The following is a 22,462-nucleotide window of genomic DNA, read 5'->3' as shown; positions in this document are numbered from 1 at the left end:
ACCGAAAACTGAGTCTCCGCAACGAACTGAAGTGGATACTCATTCTCAAATACACACTTCTTCAGTTACTCCTCAACAACAACAACAGCAACAATCGTATGGTTTTGGAAATTTTAATTATTCATCCAACTATTTCTCATCAGCTTCTCAGATGCCACAATCATCAATGTTTGCTACAACTTCATCTACACCATTCTCGGCATATGATTCTCAACAATATTATCGTCCTACTATGCCGTCCACAAACATTTTTGCTATGCAAAATAATGATGATGAAGTTCTGGTTGACGATGTTGATGAAGATGAGGATGATGAGGATGAGGAGGAGCCACAATTGGCGACACGTGGTAGAGGGAGAATCCCGCAGCGGAGTGAACAACAATTAAGAGTTCAACCGACAAGTATGAGAAAACCACCTCCATGTGGGACTTCATCACATAGACGTCATTGAGACTTACTGGGATTTAATGTATTAGAATTTTAATATTGTAATTTTTTGCTACAATAAAATAATATTAAATTTTTTTCTAAAACTCCTTCTTGACAGCCGATTCTCAATAAGTAAAAAAAAATTAAAACGAAAAACTCCTACATGATTAACGATTTTGGTTTTATAAATATTAAAACCAAAAAATTCTACATAGCTGACGATTTACGTGGGCGTAGAAAAAAAAATTACGACGAAAAACTCCTACATGATTAACGATTTTGATTTATAAATATTAAAACCAAAAACTCCTATATAGCTGACGATTTTGCTTCTAAAAATAAAATAAAAAGGCCAAAAACTCCTACAGGATTAACAATTTCTATGGAAATTCTTTTAAAAAATAAAACGGGTATGTGATTGACGAGTTACGTGGGCATAGGAAAAAAAATTGAAATCGTGGATTAAGTTGCCGATTTATCAAAATCTACACTACCCTCGTAATAAATATAAAATCTACACTACTATGGTAATATTGTAGTCAAAGTATACTACATCAGTAAATTTGCCTGTGTTATAACACTTGTTTTTTTTTTAGTTTATTAGGTTTTAGTTTTAAGGTGGGGTAGGTGATTGCACCCATTCAACTTTTTTAAAATAGAAAGTATGCGGTGGTTATTTTATTTGAGTAACTTTATTTGATTGATGTTTACGAACTTTTACTTGTTAAGTGACATTTTCATAAAAAAATAATTCTTCTTGGTTTCTTAAGTTTGCTAGAATAAATATTTGACTTATTTAAATGTTACATGTTATTTATGATTTGATCCTTGTCTTGAATTTTATTATGTTTAACTTGATAATCAAATTGAGCTTATATAAATCAATCAATTTCAAAGGTTAAAATGTTGCACATATTATGTGGACATGTTTTATGTTTGCTACCCTTTCTGTCTTCCATTAAGAATATGCATGGTAGACTTCTTTTTTGTTTCCTTATACCAAACACAATTGAAAACCAAAAGGTCAAGGGTTCAATTCCTGGAAGCGGCACTTGTTGGGAGGGACAACCATGCACCATAAAGGGATGAGTGTCTTACCCAAAAAGGGTGAGGGAATATCATCGGTAATACCGCAAAAACACTAATTGAAAAATAAGGTAATTTGCATCATCTATATATGCAATTAATAAATGAGATCTATTAATATTTATCAAATAAATACTATAAAACATATATTGATCTATCTGAGCCATTGATGTCATATTCTTAATAATTCTATGATCAAGAAAAATTTAGACTAAAAATTATAAAAGACATGTTTCTTATTATTATAATCTCTATTATAATAACAAGTTTCTAATTTTTAATATAATCTATTTAATTAAATAGAAAATATGATAAAATAAATAAATATAATTACTTTATTTGTATTTAATGAGTGATTGAACCTTGGGCATAAATATATAAATATTCAAATATATTTCCAACATGTATTTCTCTTGAGTAATGTATTTTATAGTATGAAGTCATGTATAGACTGGATTAAACATTAGGGACCACTCTTTGTGGTGACACTAAGTCAAATACATTAACCCTAGTGATTGAGAATGTCTCTGAATCTGTAAATCCTATTGGTATCCTATGTTATAAGTGTAGATAGTTAGGGTGTCTTTGAATCCGTAAATCCTATTGATATCCAATCAACATTTTAAAAAAGGTATATGGTGGTGTTATTTTATTTGAGTAATTTTATTTTATTGATGTTTATGAATTTTTTCTTGTTAAATGATATTTTCTTAAAAAAAATAATTCTTCTTGGTTTCTTAAGCTTGCTAGAATAAATATTTGACTTATTTAAATATTACATGTTACTTATGATTTGATCCTTGTCTTGAATTTTAATATGTTTAACTTGATATTCAAATTGAGCTTATATAAATCAATAAATTTCAAAGGTTAAAATGTTGGACATATTATGTGGACATGTTTTATGTTTGCTACCCTTTTTGTCTTGAGACTTCTTCTTTTTTTTTGTTTCCTTGTATCAAACCTAATTGAAAACTAAAATGTCAAGTATTCAATTCCAAAAAGTGACATTTGGTTTGAGAAACAGTCACATACCCTAAAAGAAATTAATTCATTAGCCAAAAAGAGTGAGGAACACCTTTGGTACTACAAAAAAAAACTGAACAAATAAAGTAATATAAATATTAAAAGGCGTTAACTTGCATTTAAAGGAAAGGTAATATTTTAATACTTTTGAATATTAATAAGAATATTATAGTGAATACTTGTTCTAAGCAGCCTGAGAAGGTGCCTAAATATTCTTTTGCTTATGTTAGTTCTTATCTTTTCAATTTGGTTTTTCATGTCCAGGCACTTGAAGGTGCCTAAATATTCTTTTGCTTATATTAGTTCTTATTTTTTAAATTTGGTTTTTCATGTCCCTTAAAAAATATCAATGACGATTTCATGACATTTCTTTCTTCCCCTACTAGAAAATGGTATTTTTTTGCTGACATGTTTTAAGGTATAACTTAAACAAGTAGATTAGTGTAGTAACTCATACAACTAAAATTGTTCAAAAGAGTTAGTTGATTATTTAAACATGATTAGCATCTGGATTTTGACATTTAACATCAATCACCCCCACCTACAACAAAGGTTCTCTGGTTTGTCCTAACTTTTTAAGTAACAAAGTTTTCTATAATACTATATACATAGTGATAACAGAAAGTTGGAACAAAAGAGAGCAGAAAAAGGTAATAACAAAATTTGTTACATAAAAAATAAATTAAAATTTCTGTAGGTAATCGTTAAAGTTATGCTGAAATTATGATGATATATCAGAATCCAATATTTTTGTGATGTTGGTTGATGTCAGGATTGTCAATGATGTTATGTGATAGAAAGAATGGTCTCTTGCAGGACTTGATATGATTAAACTTTCTTCTTTTCTTCTGCCTGGAAATTGAAGTCAAAAAATGAACAAACTGATTAACAAATGCTTTCAATGATAGCTTATTCCCACACAATGAATAGAGATCTAATGCTCCAAATCCTCTCTCATAAGTTGTCCTGCGCCAATGATAATGAAGGAAAAACAACAATAATATTAAAGATTTAAATTTTTTAATTGACATGTACTGACGTAGGACAACATGGGACATGATAACAAATCTTTGTTTCTCACACAACAATAGAACACTAAAGCCCCTAAGAATCCCACTAATCTTTAATCTCTATGATAAATGTTACAAATGACACATTTATCACATGTGAATGAGTAATTGATGAGGAATATAATAAACCTATTCGTTGTAATAATAGAATTGATTAGCTATTACTATATTTTCTTATTGTATCCATTTCATGTGATGTAAATATGGGATGTGAGATCTGCTGAGACACACAATTCCTATTTTCACCATATTTATGTTAGATCCAACCCCTTCCTCCATTGTCCTACCATCATGTGCCTTTCCCTTTGCCGGTGCTCTTACCGCCTCAAACAGAAGCTATCACGTGCACCTGTACGCATTGCTTCTTTCTCGACGTGTACGTGCCACAAGCCCTCGCAATGGGTGAGCCACTTTCTGGCAACACCTATTCACTAACAACGTCTCCAGCTTTTAGCGCTACCCATACTGTCCACAGCCCATACTGTTACTTTCACCAATGTTCCTCTCATTCCTTGTGATAAACTCGCTAGGTCAGTCAACCATGCCACCTGGGCAGCCACTCTAACTTTGGTTCACCGGACAGGGATGTCATGATCACCTTGTCAAGAAACTCAAGGATTTACTCATTGGGAACAAAGTGTTTGCCTCCATGCAATGTTTTGTGGTACTCTCTTGATGCCAAACTAAAAGTTTAGTATTGTGCCTTCCAGACATGGTGAGGTTTAAAAAAGCCAAAAAGGTATATGTCTCTACACCATTGTTTCAAATCTTATTCAGATGAATAAAAATGACATGGACATGGAAACATACTAGGGTAAGATTGATAGTTTTGTTGCAGAATTTGAAGCCATGCCATTCACTAATAATTCAGAGTGTATTGCTCTGCCTCTCTATCTCGTAGACTCTACAGCAGTTGCTATTCAATCACCTCATCGTGAAGGAAAAGGAGGTGATTGTGGTTGAAACAGTAATCGTCCATGTTGCAATAATTGCAACCGTTTGGTCAAACTAAGGCTGACTGCCGCACCGTCAACAATGCAAGTCAGTTCATATTGCCCAGGCCACTCTTCATATTCCATCAGAGGATGTGACAATTTCCGCTACTGAGTATAATGAACATATCCATGTGAAAGCTTTCATGCAATCCTCTATACCAGTCACTTTGGTTGCTCATATGACTAATCTTGTAGCCTTTGTCTCTCAATCCTCCTCTCTTGGCACATGGATACTTGATTTTGGTGCACCATATCATATCTCAGGTAACAAATCTTTGTTGACCATTTTATCCGGTGTGGACAATTTACCTTATGTTATTCTCGCTTACGGTTCTCAAATTAAAGTTGAGGGCATTGGGCACATAAATTATCTTCCCTCACTTTCTTCGGAGTGAGTTCTTTGTGTACCTGGTTGCGCAAAAATCTCATTTCTATTAAAAACTTGCTTGTGCATTGCCATATTCAGTCCTACTTGTTAATAACTATTTTTATTCACGATTGGCCGACTGGGCAGACGAGTGGAGCAGGCCATGTGTGTTGGGGGTTGTATCACCTAGTCTCACCTTTTGAGTAGATTGTTGTGGAGTCACCAGATATCCTTCATCAGTGGCTAGGTCATCCCGAATTTCAAAAACTTCTACTTATGGTTCCTGGTTTGCAAGTGTCCCTGCTACAGTGAGTCTGGTCAGTTGGGAAAGAATATCAAAATCACCCTTCATAAACATGAGAGTTGTGTCTCCTTTTACATTAATCCTGTCACTTCTACTTTGGGTTATCAACATTTTGTTACTGTCATTGACCATAATTTCGACGTACTTGGTTAATTTTATTAAAGAATAAAAGTGATTTTTTTCAGTTTTTCATGTTTCTACTCAGAAATTCACACTCAGTTTGGTATACTAATTAAAACTCTTCACAGTGGCAACAACGTTTCAAGTTTTTTTGAACTCACAGGACATTCTTCACCAATCCTCTTGCTCTTACACACGACAACAAAATGGTGTTGCATAGTGCAAGAATCTCCACTTAGTTCAAACAGATTGGACACTGCTCCATGACCGTCATGTTCCACTCCGTTTTTTGGGTGATGCTGCCTAATCAAACTGCGCCCTCTAGTGTGCTCAACAACTAGGTCCCCTAATCCTTGCTATTTCCAAAGCAACATATATACTCTATGCCGCTCAGAGTCTTCAGATGCATGTGTTATGTCCATCATGGACATAAATAGAGACAAGTTGGCTGCCAAATCTCTCAAATGCCTATTCTTAGGGTACTCTTGACTGTAGAAAGGCTATAAGTGCTACTCCCCTACTTTGCAATGCTACATTACATCAGCTGATGTCATTTTCTTTGAGACTCACTCCTCCCATCCACTGATTCTATATTGGATGGCACACTGTTTCCAGAGACATGCTCATCACCGTCGATTGTGCCTTTGACCATTACAGCCTTGCTCACTTATCATCTGCAACCTTGACGTACACAAGCAGCCCAACCTACACAATCATGACAACTTGTCATCAACACTTCTGATCCCACAGAATAATCACCATCTCCACCTGACTCTCCAGCTCCTCCGCTTGACTCGGAACTTCTCATTGCCTTATGTAAAGGTATCAGGTCCTCTCATAACTCTCATCCTAAATATGCTTGCACCCTGTATTCTCAACAATTATCTCCCACATATTATGTCTGTATTTCCACTTTGGATTTGTGTCTATTCCTAAGACTACAAGTGAAGCTTTCTTCCATTTAGGATGGTGACATGCTATGATCGATGAGATGATAGCTATGAACTCTAATGGAACTTGGGACCTTGTTTCTTTACCTCAAGAGAAGACAACCAATGATTGTAGATGGGTTCATATCGTCTAGGTTAGACCTGATGGCATGGTCAATCGATTGAATGCTCATTTTATGACTAAAACACACAATCTTTGTCAAAGATGTTCCTAACTTCGCATGTCACCTTTGTCGTTTATCTATCTGTTGAAGCAATCCCTTTGTGCCGATTCAGTTCAAGTGTCCAACATTTTGGCATGACAAAATGTGTAGCTGATCATTTTGTATTTGATAGCATAAGGAATAGAGACCAAAACCCCCTATTACTAAAGTGTATGAAAGGCACCATCATGACACCAAGGGAAATAACTAACTTTTAGAAAGGTAGTTAGGAAGGGAAATGACATAAATGGTAGGAGGGAATACTGTGTAGTTAGTTTTTGTGTAGAAATTGGTTAATTAACTGATTCTGGAAATCAGTTGAGGAATTTACCCTCTCTACTTTCATCTTTGTAATTTTCCTTGCATCAATCAATAAAATGCGGGATTTAGGGTTTCCTGATCCTTGTGAATTCATTCAATTCCTTAGTGATACATTTGGTAGAAGGAGCTTCAATTCCCAACCTAAGGCCCTACAGGTATCCTCATTACCAGAAAACAGAAATAGAGAGGTTGGTACGTGATAAGGCTAAGGGTAGACCCGAAATTAAAAATGTGTATAAAAGGGGTAAGAGGAAAGTATGGTTGTTAAAATAACTAACTTTGCCTCTTAATCCTGGGTAGTTAGCAGTTAGGCCTATAAATAGAAAGAGAGGCTTAAGAAGAGAGTTAGTTAGAAACTGGGTGATAACTGATTGAGGAATCAGTTAGGGGAGGATCGAGGGATCCTTTTTCATTGTTGTTCATTACTATCTTCTTGTAACTCTTCTTCTTTTCTTAATAAAGATCATAGAATCCTACCACGAATTCAACAATCGTGGGTTAGGGGCATTTCTTTTCATCCCTACTTCCAATTTTCTTACAACTGGATACTAGTGCTTAACACTGGTATCAGAGCACCATCTTGGTGCCTGTTGGGAGAATCACCACCGCAGCTGTTTGGGTTTTATCGCATGGTTTCTACGAGAGGAATGGCGAAGGATAATGAGAGTTGGTTGCAAGAAAGGGAAGATTTACGAATGAGGTTGGAATTGACTGAAGCTAGAACCAAGAAGACAGAGGAATTGTTGGCTGCCATTGCTGCCAAATTAGGGGTGAATTCAGGAGAGAATTCCACGGGGGAGGCAGCGAGGATGAAATTGACAATTACAAGGTGCACCAGGGACAAGATAGGTGGAGAAAACTCGAGATTCCGATATTCGGGGGAGAAGATGCCTTCGGTTGGGTGCAGAAGTTGGAGAGATATTTTTCGATGAGAGCTATCAATGAAAATGAGAAGATGAGGGCAACAATGGTAGCATTAGAAGGAAGGGCTCTCAGCTGGTACTAGTGGTGGGAAGGGTGCAATCCTTCACCCTCTTGGGACAGTTTTAAAATAGTTGTAGTTAGGAGATTCCAACCAACCATGGTACAGAATCCCTTTGAGTTGTTATTGTCATTAAAGCAAGAGGGCAGTGTGGAGGCTTATGTGGAAGAATTTGAGAAATACGCAGGGGCCATTAAGGATAAGGATCCAGGGTTTCTGAGGGGGGTATTTTTAAATGGCCTTAAGGAAGAGATTAGGGTGGAGGTGAGGCTTTACGAGCTGGGATCATTACAAGAAGTAATACATAAAGCTATACTCATAGAACAAAAGAATGTGGTGGTGCAGAGGAGGACTAACATGAGTCAGACCAGGAGTTATGGGGCAAGTAGGGGGAGTTCTTACAACAAGATTGTCACCTTGGAACCTTCATCAAATGGTAGCAGAAAGGAAGGATCATCAATGGGGAGTTACAGTGGGCAAGGGAATCAGAGGGTTACCCCGGAGGTTAATAGTTCTAGAGGATTAGGGGAGTATAGGAGGCTATCTAGTACAGAAATGAAGGAGAAAAGAGAGAAGGGCTTGTGCTTCAGGTGTGATGAACCATTCTCCAGAGAACATAAGTGCAGAAATAAGCAGTTGAGCATGCTATTGATGGCTGAAGAGGAAGAAGGTGAGGAGGAAGAAGAAGTGGGAACTGAGTTGCAAACATTCAATTCTTTGCAACTATCCCTGTTTTCAATGAAGGGATTAACTTCTACTAAATCATGGAAGGTAGGGGGCTTAGTGGGAGACCATCCAGTGGTAGTTATGATTGACTGTGGTGCTTCCCACAATTTCATATCCAGAGACTTAGTAGACAACCTGAAACTACAAGTGGAACAGACTCAAGCTTATATAGTCGAGGTTGGGGATGGGCATCATATCAAGTGTCAAGGAAAATGTTCTCAGCTCAGAATTCTCTTGCAACAACTAGAGATAATTCAAGATTTCTATCTATTTTCTTTGAGAGGGGTGGATGTGGTGCTTGGGTTGGACTGGCTAGCCAGCTTAAGGGAGGTGAAGGCTGACTTTGGAGAGATGAAGTTAGCTATCCATCAGGGTGGCTCAATCATTACTATAGAAGGGGATCCTGCTATGACTAAGGCAGAATTATCAGTGGGATCTTTTATGCAACTCTTAAAGTAGGAAGGTGAAGGCTTGTTGTTACAATATGATGATGTTCCTAGAGTGGGATCAGAGAGGGCCACACCAACTGTTTTGGAAGGGGTGTTGCAACAAATTTAGTCAGTGTTCCAAGATATACAGGGTCTACCACCTACCAGAATACAAGATCATGCTATACATCTCAAGGAGGGGGCAGAAATTCCTCATATCAGGCCTTATACGTGCCCTCATTATCAGAAATCATAAATAGAAAGATTGGTGGCAGAGATGTTAGAAGCTGGGGTTATCAGACCTAGTATTAGCCCCTATTCCAACCCTGTAATTCTGGTTAAGAAGAAGGATGGAGGTTGGAGATTTTGTGTGGACTACAGGGCCCTTAATAAGGTAACCATCCCTAACAAATTCCCTATTCCCCTCATTGAAGAGTTATTAGATGAGTTGAATGGAGCTAAGGTGTTCTCCAAGCTGGATTTGAAGTCTGGGTATCATCAGATTAGAATGAGATCAGAAGATGTGGAAAAGACAGCATTTAGGACCCATGAGGGGCACTATGAGTTCTTAGTTATGACCTTTGGGCTAACTAATGCTCCCCCAACTTTCCAAGCCCTCATGAATGACATCCTTAAGCCTTACTTGAAGAAACGCACCTTAGTATTCTTTGATGATATACTAGTGTACAGCCCTGATTTGCCCTCCCATGGACACCATCTAGAGTTAGTCTTAGCCCTCTTGAGGAAGAATGGCCTCAAAGCTAATCCAAAAAAATGCAGCTTTGGTCAAACCAGTATTGATTACTTAGGGCATGTCATCTCAGCAGGAGGGTCTGCTGATAGCTCCAAGGTGGAAGATATGAAGACTTGGCCAGTGCCCACTAATGTCAAGGGGTTGAGGGGATTCCTTGGTCTTACAGGTTACTACAGGAAATTTGTAAGAGATTATAGCAAGATTGCTAGGCCCCTCACTAACTTGCCCAGGAAGGAAGCCTTCATTTGGTCAGATGAAGCCAACTCTGCCTTTGAGAAGTTGAAAGAGGTTATGACAGAATTACCTAAGCTTGCTATCCCTGACTTCAACAGGGAATTTGTAATAGAAACTGATGCATCCAGTAAGGGTTTAGGGGCTGTTTTGATGCAAGGAGGGAGGCCCTTAGCTTACTGGAGCAAGGGATTATCACCTAGGGCCCTACAGAAATCTGTATATGAGAGGGAATTGATGGCATTAGTACAGGCCATCCAGAAATGGAGGCATTATCTTTTGGGTAGGCATTTTGTGATCAGAACTGACCAGAGAAGCTTGAAATTCTTAACAGAAAAGAAATTATTCTCAGATGAACAATTTAAGTGGGCTGTGAAACTAATTGGATTAGATTTTGAAATCCAATACAAACCAGGAAGTGAGAACTCAGTTGTTGATGCTTTGTCTAGAAGGCTCATGTATACTGCCATCACTCTAATAACTAATGAAGAGGTTGCAGGTTGGGTGGATGAGTTGCAATTGGACCCTAAGTGGAAGCAGGTCATGCAAGATCTAATAGTGACTCCTACCAGCCACCCAGGGTTTGAGTTGAAGAAGGGGGTTCTGTACTACCAAGACAGATTGGTTTTATCAAGAAATTCCAATAAAATTGGCCTTATTCTCTCTGAATGCCATGAGACTCCTACAGGGGGACATTCTGGTTATCTGAGGACTTACAAGAGGATTGCTAGTTTCCTATTCTGGGAAGGGATGAGGACAGATATCAAGACCTTCATACAAGAGTGTGAGATCTGCCAAAGGAACAAGTATTCTACCTTGGCACCTGCAGGATTACTACAGCCTCTCCCTATTCCTTAGCAAGTGTGGATGGATCTATCAATGGATTTCATAGGGGGTCTTCCTAGAGCCAAAGGTAAAGATACTATCTTTGTAGTAGTGGATAGGCTTACTAAGTATGCTCATTTCTTTGCATTAGAGCATCCTTATTCTGCCAAGGAAGTGGCTGCTGTGTTTGTAAAAGGTGTCGTTAAATTGCATGGCTTCCCTACTTCTATAGTTTCTGATAGGGATCCTCTGTTTTTGAGCCATTTCTAGAAGGAATTGTTTAAATTGGCTGGAACTCAGTTGAAGATGAGCACATCCTACCATCCTCAAACAGATGGCCAAACTGAGGTGACTAATAGGTGCTTAGAAACCTACTTGAGGTGCTATGTGAGTCCTAAGCCTAGGCAGTGGGTGGATTGGTTGCATTGGGCAGAATTCTGGTTCAATTCCAATTACAATAGTTCAACAGGGATGACCCCTTTCAGAGCATTATATGGAAGGGAACCTCCTGTGTTGATAAAGGCTGGAACAATACCTTCCAAGGTTGAAGAAGTCAACCAATTGTTGAAAGAGAGGGATGAGATACTAGAGGAACTAAAGACTGACTTGGCTAAGGCACAAAATTTAATGAAACAAGTGGCTAACAAGCATAGAAGAGCAATGGAGTTTGAAGTGGGAGAATGGGTGTTCCTCAGATTGCAGCCTTATAAGTTGAAATCCTTGGCTACTAGACCTTGTGCAAAACTGGCTCCTAGGTATTATGGACCTTATCAGATCCTACAGAAGGTGGGAGGAGTAGCATATCAGTTGGATCTACCTGCTGGATCTAAGGTTCATTCAGTCTTTCATGTATCTCTATTGAATAGGGCTCTTAAACCTCATCAGCAACCTCAACCCTTACCACCTATATTGAATGAAGAGATGGTATTAGAGGCAAATCCAGAGGACATTATAGACTATAGGCAGAATGAGCAAGGAGAGATGGAAGTCTTGACAACATGGCAGAATCTCCCTAAGCATGACAACACATGGGAGTCAGCTACTATTCTACAGGAAACTTTCTCTCATTTCCAACTTGAGGACAAGTTAAAAAGTTTAGGGGAGGGTATTGATAAGGCTAAGGGTAGACCAGAAATTAAAAATGTGTATAAAAGGAGTAAGAGGAAAGTATGGTTGTTAAAATAACTAACTTTGCCTCTTAATCCTGGGTAGTTAGCAGTTAGGCCTTAGTTGCCTATAAATAGAAAGAGAGGCTTAAGAAGAGAGTTAGTTAGAAACTGGGTGATAACTGATTGAGGAATCAGTTAGGGGAGGATCGGGGGATCCTTTTTCATTGTTGTTCATTACTATCTTCTTGTAATTCTTCTTCTTTTCTTAATAAAGATCATAGAATCCTACCACGAATTCAACAATCGTGGGTTAGGGATTTCTTTTCATCCCTACTTCCAATTTTCTTACAACTGGATATCAGTGCTTAACAGTACGAGAGATGTTGGAAGCTGGGGTGATCAGGCATAGTATTAGCCCCTATTCTAGTCTAATCATTCTAGTAAAGAAAAGGATGGGGCTGGAGGTTTTGTGTTGATTATCGTGCCCTAAACAAGGTAACTATACCTAATAAGTTCCCTATTCCTATTATAGAAGAATTGTTGGATAAAATTGGAGGAGTCAGCTACCACCAAATTAGGATGAAGGAGTCTGGCATTAATAAAACAACTTTTAGAACACATGAAGGTCAATATGAATTTGTGGTCATGCCATTTGGCTTGGTCAATACCCCTTCCACATTTCAATCTCTCATGAATGAGGTTTTGAGACCATTCTTAAGACAATTTGCTCTGGTCTTTTTTCATGACATTGTAGTTTGTAGCAAAAGTGAGAAGGCACATGAGGATCATCTAAGAAGGGTTTTGGAAGCTTTGAGAATGAATTTCTTGAAGGTCAACAATAAAAAGTGCAGTTTTGCTAAAAACAGTTTGGAGTACTTAGGCCATATCATTTCTGATTTTGGAGTAGCTGCAGATCAAGCAAAGGTAGAAACCATGAGTTCTTGGCCTGTTTCTAAAGACTTGAAGAGTTTGAGGGGATTCCTTGGTCTCACACACTATTATAGGAGGTTTGTGCAAGATATGGCAAAATAGCTAAGCCTTTAACTGAGTTGTTAAAGAATGATAGCTTTGTGTGGGATGAAGCTGCTAACTTAGCTTTTCAAACTCTGAAAAAAAACTATGGTTAGCCTACCTCTATTAGTAGTACCTAATTTTTCTAAAACCTTTATAGTTGAGACTAATGCATCTAGTAAAGGTTTGGGGGCTGTCCTGATGCAAGAAGGAAGGCCATTAATATTTTGGAGTAAAGGTCTTTCCACCAGAGCTCAATTGAAGTCAGTTTATGAGAGAGAATTGATGGCATTAGTGCAAGTTGTCCAAAATGGAAGCAATATTTGATGGGCAGACACTTTGTAATCAAGACTGATCTAATGAGTTTAAAATTTCTCACAGGTCAAAGACTTTTTAGTGAGGAGCAGCTCAAATGGGCAGTAAAGTTGATTGGATTGGATTTTGAAATCCAATTCAAACCAGGTAAGGAGAACTCAGTAGCTTATGATTTTTCAAGGAAAGCCATATATGTTGTTGTATCTGTGATTAATATAGCAGATGCTGAAGATTGGTTCCAGGAAATCTAGCAAGATCCTAAGTGGTAGAAGGCAATTCAGGACCTAGCTTGTGATCCTAGCTCTCATCCAGGGTTCCAATTCCAAGCTAGCAGCCTGCTTTATAAAGGAAGATTGGTTTTATCTAAGGCTTCTAATAAACTCTCCTTGGTCTTAGCTGAATGGCATGATAGTATATCTGGAGGGCACTCTGGATTCTTCAGAACATACAAGAGAGTATCCAGCTTCTTCTATTGGGAGGGGATGAGAAAGTATGTGAAACAGTATGTTGAAGCTTGTGATGTATGTTAGAGACAGAAGTATTCTCATTAACCCCTAGAGGTCTCTTGCAGCCTCTACCAATACCAACTCAGGTATGGCAATCTATCTCTATGGACTTTCAAGGTTGCCAAAGTCCAAGGGTAAGGACACAATCTTTGTTGTGGTGGATAGGTTAACCAAGTATGCCCATTTTTACCCTTTGGACCTTCCCTTTACTGCTAAGGATGTGGCTGCCATTTTTGTGAAAGAGGTAGTTCGTTTACATGGTTTTCCTACATCTATAATGTCAGACAGGGATCATATTTTTTTGAGTATGCTTTGGCAGGAATTGTTCAGGGTGGCTGGCACTAAATTGAAATATAGCACTGCTTTATCATCCTCACACAGATGGCTAGACTAAGGTTGTAAACAAGAGTTGGAGACCTGTCTTAGATGTTTTGCAAGGCCTAAACCAAAGCATTGGGTGGAGTGGTTGCCTTGGGCAGAGTTTTGGTTCAACACTACTTTCAATATCTCTGTGGGCATGACCCCTTTTAAAGCCTTGTATGGAAGAGACCCTCCGATCTTGATTAAAGGTTGCACCTTCACTTCCAAGATTGAAGAAGTCAATCAACTACTGGAGTCAAGGGATTTAATCTTACAGGAGTTACATTAGAACTTACTCAGAGCCCAGGATTTAATGAGGACACATGCCAATAAACATAGAAGGCAGATTGAGTTTGAAATGGGAGATTGGGTATTTCTGAAACTTCAACCCTTCAAACTGAAGTCTTTAGCTAGCAGGTCAGTGGCTAAGCTATCAGCAAAATTCTATGGTCCCTATCAGATTCTTGAAAGGATTAGGTTAGTGGCTTATAGATAGGATTTGCTTGAGTATGCCATAATTCACTTAGTCTTTCATGTCTCTATTGAAGAAATCTCTCAAACCAGTCCAACAGTCTTAGTGTCTTCCTCCTATGCTTTCCGAAGATTGGGAATTGCAAGTCTGTCCAATGGAAATTGTGCAAAGCATAAAGGATACTCAGGGAAATTTGGAAGTTCTAATACAATGGGATAAGCTACCTTCCTGTGACAACTCCTGGGAAATGGCTGCTCAAATTCAGGAGGCTTTTCCTCAATTTCTCCTTAAGGACAAGGTGGCTCTTTTAGGGGGGGAGTATTGACAGAATAAGGAATAGACCAAAACCCCCTATCACTAAAGTGTATGAAAGGCGCCAGCATGGCACCAAGGGAAATAACTAACTTTTAGAAAGGTAGTTAGGAAGGGAAATGATAATCGTATTTATCAGTATTCTATCTCCTATTGCTAGCATTTATCTAGTAGTTTATGTTGATGACATTATTATCCCATGTAATGATCATGCTGGTATTACTTAGCTACTGAGGTTGCTCAATCTACTTTTGGCATTATCCTTAATCAAGACAAATAACCTTCGGACATTCTTGACAATGTTAGGCTTAAAATTTGTGATACTAAAACGGATCCCAATGTTTAAGTTGGTCCTAGGTCAGGGGGAGCCATTGAAAGACCCTAGCCAATATTGAAGCTTGGTTGGCATACTTTATTGCCTTTCAGTAACTAGATATGATATCAATTTTGCAGTAAGAGTAGTCAGTTCATCAATGCTCCTTATGATGCTCATATACATTAAAAGTGCACCAAGTAAAGTGTTACTTTATACGGATAAGGCAATACTAATATTGTGAGCTACTCCGATATTGATTGAGAAGGATCTCCATTTGATTAAAGATCCACAGCATGCTATTATGTTCTTATTAGAGGGAATTTAATCTCATGGTGAAGAATCAATGAGTAATTGGCGGATCCAAAGCAAAGGCAAAATATCAAGTCGTGGAAATCACTTTTAGTGAACTAACATGGCTCCAATACTTGCTCCTTCAATTCAAGATAGAGGATATCAAGGAGATGACGTTGATTTTTGATAATCACGCTGCTCTCCATGTTGCCTCTAATCTTGTCTTCCATGAGACAGCCAAGAAAATTTTCTTCAAAGCAAAATATCTACTAGTTTCATATATTCTAATGGTTAACCCCCCAAAGGGTCTAGGGATGAATATATTTGTAAGCATGTGATTTGTATGCTCCAGCATGAGGGGAGTGTTAGAAATTACACATTTATCAGATGTGAATATCAGTAATTGATTAGGAACATAAGTTGATTAGCTATAAGCCTTAACTGAATTATGTATTGTTGTGTTCATTTCCTGCAGCATAAAGACTTTTACCAATTCCTATTTTCGACATTAAGCATAGAAGTAATATACTAATATGGAGAAAAGTTTGGAGTTGAGTAGAAGCAACTATATTTCCCACAAGCAGCTTAAAATAATCCCATTTTAATTCAGTTAAGAGAGTTTTGTTCTCCCTCTTTTTGCATTAAACTTCCCCAAAACTAAATATAAAAGCAACATGGAACAATGATTTCCACAAATGTCAAAGCTTATTTATTGTACAAGAATTAGCACAAGATTCTCCACAATAACAACATCCCACACAAGTGAAGTTTGGGAAATTGAACAGAATAGCATAGTATGAAGAAAGTAAAAAAATCATGAATTTGAGAGTTCTCACAAGATTTAATGTCAGGCAAGTTTTTCCACTGTCAGTAAAATCTGCTTGTTTTGATCTTTCACATTGTCGATACAATCTATGGATAACCTCCTGTAGATGATTGTAGATGCTGAAAAATGATCATGCCAAATTGAGGTTAGCTACAGATTATATTTTCTTCATTGAAATACTGTATAGAGAATAAATGGACTATAAGCATACCTTAATCGATGCCTATTGCAGGCTGTGAAAAAGGCAACAAACCCATACAGTATACTCTTGAGAGCACGGAAAATCTGGTAAAAAAACATAAAATATCTACCAATGAGGATAACTAGTTTTAACGAAATCACCTACATCATGTAACTAATTGACATATCATTTTACAACCTGGGAAAAAAGGTCATTCCAAAGAGAGCGCCACATGGAAATTTCATAGGTGTTGACTGTTGCCTCAGACGATGACGCCAACTGAAAAATGCTGCTAACAAACTGCCACGTGTTTCCGAATATATTACAAATGTGTGAACATATGAAAGTCATAGAACTGGATATGGCAAGGACTAGACGAACAGGAGCATATAGTATTTCCCAGAGAACCCAAAATAAAGGGTATAAGATATAAGCAGCTGCAGTGAATTTCATAAAAAGAACATGCAGATCATTAGCAGAAGAACTTGTATATTAGATGACAGCTACTGTTAGCAAAATATGAATAAAGTTAAGAAACAACAGACAATACCAGAAGTCCAAAACACATGATAACCTACCAATGCTCCAAACCACAGTGATCACAAACCACAATGGTAAAAATAGCAGCTCCAGAACATCTCCCACTAAAGTGCAAGTAGTTTCAATCCCGAACCAAATGACAGAAAAAATGCTTTCTACTAACCCGGACAAAAAATTCAAGCTTGGGAGAAGAAATCCAAAAATATCTACCAATGACTCTGCGAGAGGTTGAACAAGAACTGAAAAAAAGGAACGCATGTTATGTGTAAAGGCAAGGAACCACCTAACTGATCTCTGGACATTATGTAGAAAAAACATCGTCCCTAAGTATTTGACCCTTGAAACCATCTCCCATGTTTCAATCCAATCAAAAAGAGGCCCACTTATACGAGATGCAGTTGCCTTAAGAACTGGAACATTTTTGTATAAATCATAGAATCCAATGAGGACAGTGACAAATGAGATCAGAACATATAGAAGTCTTGCAAGTGGGCACATCCATGGACGATAAAGATTGCATATTACTGGATATGACTGGAGGAAGATGACCCAAGACGGAAGGCCTGCCTCTAATAAAGTAAGCAATCGAAGATCAGATATTATAACTTCCCTTAATTTAAATGGGAGATCATGATCATTAAACCTAAACAATAGTAGAACATCTCGATATTGAGTGGTTTCAACTGTATCATCAGAGACACGGCTAGAGCTCTTAGAACAATTCAATGACTCGTGAATTTCATCTACTGAATAACTATCAACCTCAACTCCAGCACTTAAGGAATTCATTAACTTTCTTCTTTTATAAGGTCCAAAAGGAGGTGGTGTGTGCAGCATGCCTTTTGTCTCTTCAGTATCATCAGAAAACACACAAACACCAGTAAGAATATCAGTGCAACCGGTATCATCATCATCTCCATCACCAATAGACACAGTCCCATAAAATTCTTCACTAGCATCATAAAATATCTCCCCTGTTAAAATTGTAGATAAAGAAGAAGAAATCATTGAATATTCATGCGGGTTCATACAATTAGGCTATCTTCATAAATTTGAGATGTGACATGAAACAGGAAATGGCAAGGGCTATAAGCTTATAAATCCAATATAACTTGGGTGAATCTAACTGTGAATATAGAACAGAAGATAAATGGTATTTTTAAAATAAAAATTTTGCCATTCCAATCCAACCACCCCCAACACACGAACACGCATACACATATATATGCTAAACAAATGAATTATTGAGGAAAAGAAATGTGGATGGTTAGGGGGGTTTAAGTGGGATGAGGTGCCCCTATCTTTTTTTCTTCTTTTCCTTATAACACATGCTTGCATTGTCTCTCTCACTATCAAAATGCAGCCTATACTTTCTGTTAAATAATTCATATATAGCAGGCACCAAAAATAAATTATATATAGCAGGCACCCTAAATTTGGATGTGTTATGCACACTCGCATGAAAGTAATGATAACATTTCATATTACTACCTGGTGCAGAATCAAGGTGCTCTTTCAAAATCAGTTGTTCAGATAGTGTTCCTGAGAACCATGAAGACATGCAGCTTGCTGCTTGAGCTATACTGTCAAATTCCCATCTTTTCATAAGTTTAGATTCTATTGCCAGAGAGGTGTCAGTCTGCAAAACAAATAAAACAACGTAATAAATGATGCTCTAGAAAGCAAACAATAAAATAAAATGATATGCAGCATGTCAGTGAGATGCGGTACTTGAAGCTCATTAAAGTAGTTGATACCACGAACGCTGGTCCAAGCAACTTCAAATACAATAAATCCGTACAGAGTCCTCTGCAATTCACTGCTGAATTGCAAAGAATTCCTTAGGTTTTTCACAGGAAGTAAAGCTCTCTTTCTTGATAACATCACTGCTTTAATCAACGAGAACCATCTCTTAAATTTCTTTGGTTTGCTTGTGCTTGATTGAGAACAAGCGGTCTTACTGTCCTTCCTCTCTCTTCGAGCTTTGCTGTATGCGAAAGGAGATAACCTTGACTGCAAGTAAATTAAAATAACTTTCATTCTGGAACAAAGTAAAATGGAAATTAATTCAAATATTTATGGTTTGTTAAGCAACCTTGGTAACCATCAATTGCCAAATGTGTGCTCCTCGTGAACCAAGGTCTATCAACCATGGTCTGTTGTCAACAAAAATGAACATTCTTTTACTATCATTGGCGAGGAAAAGGCTAAGATCTGCCAAATAAGATTGCAAGTCTCTGCAAAATACATCACAAAGATGCATTTGATCAGAAAGAGAAATACAAAATAACATTGTTAATACCTTGTTGTTGAACAAGATAAATTCTATATCTTCTCACAAATCTTCTTCCCAGTTGGAAAAGAACAAATAAATGTTGAAATGTCAAGACTACATCCTTGAGCAAGATTACTCGTTGAAACATCAATGTAACTGAAAGCAACACCACCAAATAAAACTCAACCCTTTCACCAGAAAATAAACAAAATCTAACCCACCATCAATTTCAAAGTGACATAAAACGTTCAACACACCTTAACGTTTTGAAATTTCTTTTAAAACTTGGGCCATGCTATTAAAACCCTTGCAAACATTACTCACAACCACCCTTTTAATAATTTTGCACCCAAATTCCAATTTTACCCTCCCATCTTCTCCCTTCACCCACCCAGCCTCTCCCATCTTCAATCACTCAATTGAAATGGGCTTTTCGTGGGCGTCAACTTACAAGAGAAGAGAGGCTTGGCAATGAAGTGCAATTGACTTAAGATCAGAATTTACTTGCAAATGTATGGGTGCGAACCAAAGAAAAGAGGAGATAGCTGCTCATATTGAAACGAGCAGAGCACCTCTACTAATAGTTTGTTTGCGAGTTGGTTTTTGAAGAGTAAGGGAGGGAAGGGAAAGGTTTGGGAGTCATTAAATACACTTGTAAGATAGCTCTCAAGGCTTCCTTTTCCAAAAATCAACTCGCAAATAGACACTAAGGGTTAGTTTGGGAGTTGACTTTTGGAGCGGAATGAAGGGAAAGGCTTGAGAGCCATGAAATACACTTGTGAGATGACTCTCAAGCCTTCCCTTTCCCTTCCTTCCCCTCCAAAAACCAACTCCCAAACTAACCCTAAGGGTCCATTTGTGAGTTGAGTTTTGGAGGGAAAGGAAAATGAAAGGCTTCCGAACCATCTGAGAAGTGTATTTCAGGGCTCCCAAGCCTTCCATTTCCCTCCAAAATCCAACTCGCAAACAGATCAAGATAGGAACACGTCTGGACACACGCACAGGACATTTTATGTTGAATCCGACCACACAAACTTGAACTGTCGGATCAAAATACGATGGCTTATCCGAATTGAACCTAAACATAGGAAAAAAAGATGCATAGTGTATTTTTCAAAATTGGTGGGTATGAGTAATATATTAAGAAAATTCCCTTATAACTTTTATACCTATCCATGATAAGAAAAATAAAGATCAATTAAGAAAATTCTTACCCAATTTGCAAACTTGTAAGAGGAAAAAAGCATTGCCCATCACCACCTTTACCCATCAAACACAACAATAATAACCTTTTTGCTGTTATTATCACGAAGATCTTGTATATTTTTCAAACTAGCACCTGCTTCAAAAAATTTAAAACAATAATTAATAAATAAATAATAATTATTCGCCACATGCATTTGCACTACTACAACTGGAATACGAAGAGGACCTGAAAAACGGTTATTCGATAAAAATGAGAAGGAAATGAAAAAACGAGGGCGTAACTTCATAATAAAGAAAAAGAGAAGAAGAGCACAAATAAGATAAAAGGGAGAGGCGTCAATGAATGAGGGTAAATAATTCAACGTGTGTCAGCGAATTTATGTTGGCAATTATGGGAAGTTCAATCTGTTTCAGAGAAAGTAGAGTGGTTGAAAAAATGAAAACTCTTCCGGTAAACGATTCTTGTCCTTTTTTGTCGTTTTGGGTAATTATTAAAACATTAAAAATAGATCAATAAAAAACCTTAAAAATAGGGAGGTGGGGGGCGAGGTAGAGTCCTTAATTCAAAATAGGTGGAAAGAAGAAAGAAAAGAATAATGAGGGGAAAAAACTATAAAAGGCTGTTACAAAATAGAGATTTTTTGTCCCAAAAATCTTGTTTAATACAATATTTAACTTATGTTATATTTGTGGTCAATTTTTTCCGATCCAAAATATTTCATTAAAAAATAATAATAATTTTAAATATATTTTTGTAAAAAATCAAAATAATTAAATAAAGAGAGTCATTTATTTTAGGAATCTTAGAGTTGATTCTAAATGTCTCATTTTAGACAATAAATCTTAATTGAATATAGATGGTGATATTATTTTTAAATAAAAATTTCTCCAATTTTAATTTTTTGAGCAAAATGAAAAGAATTATCAAAACATAAAAACATGTATGAGACGTATCTAACACATCATATTTAGAGACAAGTATATTTATGTTTTTTGTGGTGTCATTTATAACTAAATTTTAATACGTTGTCAAAAGTTTATTAGTTGTTTCTATATATATATATATATACACGTCTTCACATATGTCTTCCCATCAAAACATTGCTTATTAGACATTCATTACCTCCATAATGACACAAAAAATGAACCTAATTTTTGTTTTTATATTTAAACGAAACTTGAAAATGGTTTAAAGTGAATTAAAGATCATTTATTAACTTTTTTATAGAGAGAAATTTCTATTTAAAAGATCACATGTCACTCACTTTCACCTCTATTTTTGTTTTCTTAATTAAATAAAAATAAAAAGGCACTAAAAATATTGTTTTTTGATTCTATATAATTCAAAAGGCTGTTTTTCATCGAATGAAGAATTATAGAATTTTGTAGTGATGGTATAAAAATTATGTCAAAAAAATGCTATGAATACTATTATTTTTTTAAGGTTAAATAGTTATTTGTTTACCTAGAGGTATTACAATAATCTTATGCTTTATAAAAATTAGTAGGTAATTTTTTAATTACAAAAGAACATTTTTTAGGTGTGTAGGAACTAAAATATAACAATTTCTAATTTCTAATTTCGAAATTGAAATTCGGATTTTGCATATTATTGTCATTAAAATACGAAATCTTAATTAATTAATCTTATTAAAATGTTGCCTTATTTAGTATTGCAACTTGTGTTGAAATCCCTTTTTAAAAAAGGGAAATCACACATTAAAAAAAGGAAAAAAAAACCCATCACCTCTCCTTGCTCTAAGAAATAGAAGAAAAAAGTTGGCAAATTTATGGTGTTGGTGTAAGTTGACTTGTTTATTACCATACTAGTGTAACTTTATTTTTTATTATGAGAGTAGTGTAACTTTTAAAAAAATCGTCAACCTTATAGGCGTTTTCTGTTATTTTTTTGTCCCCCCATATCT

General features: G+C 36.7%; 1 protein-coding gene across 3 annotated transcripts; it reads right to left on the bottom strand.

Annotated features, from left to right (window-relative positions):
- Positions 3,007–21,010, bottom strand: LOC109344355. 3 transcript variants are annotated; one of them, XM_019583105.1, is made up of 10 exons: positions 20,764–21,010; positions 20,546–20,670; positions 19,152–19,293; positions 18,788–19,069; positions 18,548–18,695; positions 17,095–18,030; positions 16,715–16,953; positions 16,547–16,620; positions 16,346–16,454; positions 3,007–3,393 (listed from the first exon to the last, which is right to left on the bottom strand). In XM_019583105.1, exons 2-10 carry the CDS (start codon positions 20,599–20,601, stop codon positions 3,370–3,372), a joined length of 2,010 nt encoding a protein of 669 aa, XP_019438650.1. In that variant the 5' UTR covers positions 20,602–20,670; positions 20,764–21,010; the 3' UTR covers positions 3,007–3,369. The 3 variants fall into 3 exon arrangements, with proteins under 3 accessions (XP_019438650.1, XP_019438648.1, XP_019438649.1); XM_019583103.1 differs by lacking the exon at positions 3,007–3,393 and adding an exon at positions 3,657–5,276; XM_019583104.1 differs by lacking the exon at positions 3,007–3,393 and adding an exon at positions 3,657–5,273.

The sequence above is a fragment of the Lupinus angustifolius genome, chromosome LG03 (genome assembly GCF_001865875.1).
Source record: "Lupinus angustifolius cultivar Tanjil chromosome LG03, LupAngTanjil_v1.0, whole genome shotgun sequence".
In the NCBI taxonomy this organism is placed as follows: Eukaryota; Viridiplantae; Streptophyta; class Magnoliopsida; order Fabales; family Fabaceae; genus Lupinus; species Lupinus angustifolius.
This window is presented reverse-complemented; position numbering and strand designations above follow the sequence as displayed.